General features: G+C 36.6%; 1 protein-coding gene across 5 annotated transcripts in view; it reads right to left on the reverse strand.

Moving 5' to 3' along the window:
• Positions 1-1,625, reverse strand: part of LOC133130866 (transcription factor 12-like) — a 123,878-nt gene extending 122,253 nt beyond the window's left edge. For 2 of the 5 annotated variants that reach the window (XM_061245800.1, XM_061245799.1), the window contains exons 1-2: positions 1,476-1,625; positions 387-476 (exon numbers count right to left, since the gene is read on the reverse strand). In XM_061245800.1, the coding sequence (XP_061101784.1) occupies positions 387-458 (72 nt within the window). In that variant the 5' untranslated portion in view covers positions 459-476; positions 1,476-1,625. Of the gene's footprint in view, positions 1-386; positions 477-1,475 lie in introns of those variants that run through there. The other 3 variants (XM_061245802.1, XM_061245801.1, XM_061245803.1) reach the window with 2 other exon arrangements.
• Between the last annotated feature and the right edge of the window lie 5,469 nt (positions 1,626-7,094).

Here is a 7,094-nt window from a genome sequence, read left to right on the forward strand (position 1 = left end):
TACTGCGAAAGTCCACACACTGAGTGATGCGTTTCACTGATCCAATTACTTTGCTAAACTGTTGGTTATGAGGTATCAAAAATGGTGAAAGTAAAACCAACCAAAGCGCCTCTGCAGTCCGTGAATTTATGCTGGCTATTCAACTTTTGCTTTAGGCATGTGGTTTGTATCTTTAACCGATTAAGTGTGAGTGCGCGTGCGTTTGTGTGTGTATGTCTTCGCTGACCTAGAATTTGAATCTGAAGAGATACAAAACAAATTTCAGGTGTTACTATTTATTTACGCAGACAAGGAATGTGATACGTGCTACCAGTACTGCTTAAGTAATTTAATTTTCAGAATAATCGCATTTAATGTAAAACTACACGAATTGAACAATATCCTACCGCGCTAAAATCCAGCAAATCACTCAATTCCTTATCCGTTCCAATAGCGGCAATCCGCTGCTGTGGGTTCATCCTGGCGGTCCTGTGCACCTATAAAATAAAATGGGCACGAAAAGCGGAGCTATTTTCTTCAGTCCCACATAATGGCAAATATGTCCCTTTCCACAAAAGTCACGTCTATACTGCACATCAAAATAACAAATTCTGGTTTAATTAAAATTCCACCTGTAATTACTATTGCGACTGACTGCATCTAACTTTCATGAATGCTTACACTGTACTACCTGTACAAATACATCACGGATAAGGCAATTAAGTTGAAAGCAAGTCTGATCCGTTACCAAAGAATTTCCAACGGCGTGCAAAATCTTCGGGGACACCGCAACTATTGTCACTAAGCTCTTCCCGATTGAAGCAGCTTTAGGCTACCTTCAAGCAGTAACTGCAAACGCTATATAAACGATTTCCAATGATAGCACTTGCAAACTGACTTGAAAGAACAAAAATGGCTAGGTAGGCTAATTATGAAGACATAGCATCCCACCACAAATCGATAACGATATGTAAAGCTGAACCCGAATTTGTGCAGAACACTGCGTCCCTACATGCACAACACTACCCGACCAGTGTCATTCGCTTCAGCAAGCATCATCATTTTTTTTAAACGCACGAATGGTTACTGTAGCTTCTTATAGAAACCTTGCTTGGTAACAACTTATAGCATCAGGGTGGCATATTCGCCACTTTACACTTCAACTACAACGTATACAAGAATGATGGATATCTCTGTTCGTTTTGATATTTGGGAAGTATGTTAGTGCCTCGTTAGGTGTAAATCAGTCACTGATAGAAATAAATGGCAAACATGTAGGCTACCTACAATGAAGATACAAATACAAAGTATACAGTACTAATAGGGTGTCATTGAAACATTAGTAACATCAGTAACTTAGGCCACGTCGAGTTAGAGCGGTAAAGCAAATTCCGATCATTAAGCGAGCCTACTCCGAACCAGCTCCTCTTTCTTATATCCCAACTTCTTTCACGCAGTCCGAGACCCTTTTTCAAACTCACTATATATTTTTTTACCTTTTCCCGTTTAAAAGTCCAACTAGGGCGATCGGATGTGAGAATGGAAGCCTTGTTTCCCTTCTTCTTGCGGTACAGAGTTTTGAACCAATGCGTTTGCAGCAATATTTGCAAAATATTCCCTGAATGTAACTTACGAGTTTCCCTTAGGCAGACATTTTTGCTTCACAAACCTTATCACCACGTTGACGTTCGATGATGTATCCTTCCGCCAAACGGAGCTAAATCATGTTTCTCCTTAACCCCTCATACACCAAGGGGGATTGAATGACAGGTCGAAAAGGCATAGCCAAGTGGTTAAGATTATCTGAGTGATCTGAAGATGTTAAATTAATATTTATTTTATGGTCAAATTCAGAAAAACTGATCAATCAGAAAGCTGGCTAATAATATAATAGTGATAATAATACACATTATTATTACTATTACTATTATTATTATTATTATTATTATTATTATTATTATTATTATTATTGCTACTATTATTCTTATTAAATGTTATAGACACATACACAGACATAAACTTACAAGAATACTAACTTGTATCTTTTCCTGTGAATTTAGTAGAATTGTTAGTGGCTTTTCAACATTTGCGTAGAGATTCCCATAACATTTGAGAATCATGGGCTTCAAAAAATAGTGAACCAGAAAACACTAATGCCTGCACCTCACTCTTTGAAATACAAACTATAACTTATTTTTGCATCGCGGATGTCATGTTAACACATACCATTATTTTCAAGTTTTCAAGTTGTTTATTTTTTTGTTAACATTTTTATTGGCTTATACTTTAGTTCAACTATGTTCAACTTATGTTTATGGGGTGAGTGAGGGCATATATCATAAAAGGTTACAAAGGAGGCAAAACTCTACAAAGCATTTAGTCAATTATTCATGTTGCTTCTATTGCCACATTTCTTTTACACCTTATCTGTAATTAGGCTGGATCCCCTTTTTTGCGTTCTTCCAAAATGTATTAATCCACAGACTTGAAAGCCTGTACATTACCACTGAATAAGAGTTGCTGCAATCACCTCTTGTGTGTTTGCTGTTGATTTAAGGGACTGTTACATGGATCAGAGGATGTCTGATTAAAGACGCAATCATAGCAGCCTATAGCCTAGTGGCTTAGGCACATGACTGGGACCCGGAAGGTTGGTGAGTCAAGCCCCGGTGTGCCCATTTGCAAAGCCCTTAACCCCACATTGCTCCACACTGTCCACTGCTTAGTCTAATCAACTGTAAGTTGTTTTAGATGAAAGTGTCAGATAATAATAATAATAATTATTATTATTATTATTATTATTATTATTATTATTATTATTATTAGGAAGGAATGGTTATAACTCACCTGTATATTTGATTAAAACATAAAGCACGCAAATATTAAAACAGCTAATCTTCAGTTGTATTATATTTTCTGCCCATCACATTTAAAATGTATTATTTTTTTAAAAGATGAAACCGTTTCATTTGGAGCAACTAGCAGGAACTACTTTTTCTTCCGCCGAGACGAAGGCCCAAAAAAGGGGGGAAAGTGGCGTGCTACGTTCATTTTGTTCCGCGAGTGACTGACAGCGGTTTGCTGGCTCAAAAGAAGGACAATTTCCGTATAATCGTCAATGGCCATTCAAATCAGGATACTGGATGTGTCTTCCGGATTAATTTAGATACTTTGGAGATCAATTTTTTTAAATTAAATCAGGGCTAAATACACGATCCTAAACATATTACTTGTTTTATTACAGTATTTTAATATTGTGAACGACTATTACAAAAATGGGTGGATATTTTACAAATATAATGCGCATATCCAACTTGCATAGTGTTACCCGATAACTCACGGTCTTGGTCTAAACTGATGAAGTGATGATAAAACCTATTGATTGCTTGCCTTGAATGTTTACTAACCTTAAGAAGATGCCTTAGACCTGCGTGTAATATATGAAATACCTTACATAAACAATTATTATTGAGTGAATTTTCATTGCAAGGAAAAAAAATCACATGATATTTTTTAGATGGAACATTTCGTTTTAAAGGAAACATTGCTATCTCATTTACGTGTATGACCGGAATGCCTTTCCACAGACAATGTTGTATATCCACAAAAATAACCTATATAAAGCAGATATAGTGCTGAGCAAATAAAAAAATGTATGAAGCTTATCCTTGTTCATGAGCATTTGCACTGCTTTATTTTAGTTTTATAAATGAACAAGAGCCTAATATTAAGCTAAACATCCTAAGTGTATATCACAATGTTTATGTCCTTTATCGTTAAAAAAGTTGATTACAGTATATATATATTTAAAATTGTGGAACTGATCCACAAAATTTAACAAGATTGTATGTGTTTTCATTCTAAAAACTTACCACAATGCACATTTTCATTGTTTCATGGAATGCATGGCGCTGTTAAGCAAATTGTCATCAATTTGCTTTAACAGGTTAATAATGGATTCAACTAGAGCGCCACCTGTTGACAATTAAATGTGATGAATCTATGTGGATTTAGGTTGGGCTGTTATTATTCCAGGCATCCTAATTAGTCTGGCAAGTGATTCATTTTAACCTCATGATTTTCACTTATTGGCAGTGCAAAGCTTAATAGTTTTAACAATTTTATGACATTGAACATTGAAACTAGACCTCAAAAATAACATCACTAATTTGAGAAGGGAACGCCAGAAAAATAATAATTAATGTGACTACAATGTAGTCCAATGAAATTGGAAGATTTGCTTAATATTCAAAAAGGTAAACAACTCGTTAGGTCTGCCACTAATTGCATTTTTTTAGCAAAGTGCGCGGACAGGGCTGGCGCTGCTTGCTTCAACACAGTGAAATAGAAACTGAGTAAAGATACTCCGACTGCACCATTCCTGAGCGGAGACCTAGAAGGTTCTGTCTGAATAGTTTTGAGCTATTGAGCTTCAAATATGTATCCAAATGTATCCAAACAGATACATTTTTTTCATACTTTTAAACAGTATTTTTGTATAAAACTTCACACATATATATTTAGTGCCATATAAACAACATGTGTATGACAACCATTTTTTGCCAAAATGTCAGTTAAAACCTTCTAATTCTCAACTCACTCATTGTCATCTTTAAGGTAATCATAAAATACCAATGTGCCAGTTATATTAAGCATAAAATACTATTATCATTCAGTTGTATTTTTTCATTTTCTATGAGGAAATCTGGTATTATATGTTCTGACACCTCCATCTGGTAATTATCCTAACAGAGCTGTAGTGAAAGAAGAGAGTATCAGCACATTAGTAGGGTCAAAACCAGACTAAGAACCTTTTGAAATAAATAGCGCATGTTTAATTAATCCCCTGCGATAGTACCAATTCACTGGCACTCATGATAGGCACTCAAAAAATGAAATGGTTTAATTATCTTATTGTATTAATTGAATTAAGAATAAGCCTTTCAATGCTGTGTACACCAACATAAAAAATTATATAACAACATTTTCTTGCAAATATGAATTAATCTTTTTTTCTAGATAAGGATTAAAGTCTGAAGATAGTGTCGGTGTTTCAAATGTACAGTGTGCTTTATGATTTATGCATTAACCTCGTCAGAAATCAATTACAATGTAAACTGCAGGGGGGCTATCTGTTCACTAGAGCATTGGAGTCTTGTGCCATTGTATGTGTCAATAAATCATGTCCACTACTTTTACTTCCCACCATTGTCTCAGTGAAATATCCTCATTATTATTCACAAAGAACTGTGCTTCAATAACACAGCGTGAAGATCAGATTGCATAAATAGGCATGAGAAAAAAAAAATCCCTTTATATTACTATGAGCAACCCACCATTTCATCTGATATCCAACAAATATTGTGTGGAAATCAAATAAATATTACTTATTGCATAGAACATATAATAACAGTGAATACTAAACAGCAGCAAGCACAGAGTACATTTACAGAAATGAAACCAGCCTTTTCCTTCCCACCATTCACTTTCAGGCATTATGAAGCACTCCACTTTGAATTCTTTTCAAATCTTCTGGTGAACAACATTTGTTCTGGGGAATCTTGACATATGGACTACAAAGAAAACAGTTCCTATGCAGTACTCTCATATTGTTTCCATACTCTGTGGTTAAGCAAGCTCTTTTTTTGATTATCGGAAATGGAACAAAGATTGTTTACCAGAAGATTTGAAAATAATTCAAAATGGAGTGCTTTATAATGCCTGAAAGTGAATGGTGGGAAGGAAAAGGCTGATTTCATTTCCAGTCATTTCTGTAAATGTTACTCTGTGCTTGTTGCTGTTTAGCACATAAACTGCTGCTGTTCAGTATTTGTTCCTGAAGTCACCAACAATACATTGCGCTTTCCTTACAGCAAGGGCTAGCAAAGCTTTGAATCTTGTCATATAGACGACAAAGAAAACCGTTCCTACAGAGCATTCCCATATTGCTCCCCATTTGTTTAATTATCAGAAACGGAACAGAAACATACACTCAGTGAGCACTTTATTACAGATTTATCATTACATGCTTATTTTTAGACTTCTTGGTCTTCTGCTGTAGCCTGTCCACTTAAGAGGTTTGACATGTTGAGTGTACAGAGATACCACTGTTGTAATGTGTATTTGCATTATTGTCACTTTCCTGTTAGCTTTTGACCAGTCTGGCCCTTAACAAGATGTTTTTGCCCACAGAACTGCTGCTCACTGCAAACATTATGTCACTTCAAGTTGAACATGTCACACATACTTTTTTTAAAGATTTTTTTTTGGCCTTTTTCAGCTTTATTGGACAGTATATAGTATAGAGAGACAGGAAGAATGGGAGCGAGAGAGAGGAAGACATGCGACAAATGTCAGACGGTTGGATTCGAACCGCCGACGTTACAGCTCTCAATGAGCACGTGGTCAGTGCTCTACAGGCTGCACCACCGAGACACCCATGTCACACATACTTAGTTTTGCAGTGGTTTTGTGTTGTAGCCACCTGTACACACCCAGCATGTTACCACATCACATTAACAAAAGTAGAAAAAATAGTTAACATTTGGCTACATGGCTCGCAGTAATTTCTTTTTACCATGTTTCCTTTCTAGTTCTAATGCAGTTCTATGACCAGTCCTCATACTCTGAAAATATGTAAATGCATATCTGCTCTCAGAGCAACCTTAATATTTTAAACATTACTATTAACTAAAAACTTATTGTGGCCGTTCATCGATTCCCTCGTAGGGGCCCAGTTTCATTTGAAACTGTTGGAACTGCCACAGCATGCCTCCGATTCCCCGTTAATATCTGTCTCTCTCCGATTCCTCCAAAAGTCTGTAGTACAGTTCATGAACAGATTTGCTCTACAGTTGTAGTCAGATCTGGCAGTCCAGGTGGGACACAAAGGTTTACACATCATCTGGAGGAAATGTGGACACACTCCAGTCAGGGTGTCCTTTATAGCGCCCAACTCCTCCTGAACTTCATCAGTCTCTGCGGCACTTGGGTGGCTGTGGCAAGGGGAGCCTCTGGTGAAGCAAAGGGGTATGGGGCTGGTTGCAGGGGTCCCACTGAGGAGCTGGAGGACTCACTCTCCATTAACTAATGTAGTTGTTAACCAACTACTGAGA

The sequence above is a fragment of the Conger conger genome, chromosome 6 (genome assembly GCF_963514075.1).
Source record: "Conger conger chromosome 6, fConCon1.1, whole genome shotgun sequence".
Classification (NCBI taxonomy): domain Eukaryota; kingdom Metazoa; phylum Chordata; class Actinopteri; order Anguilliformes; family Congridae; genus Conger; species Conger conger.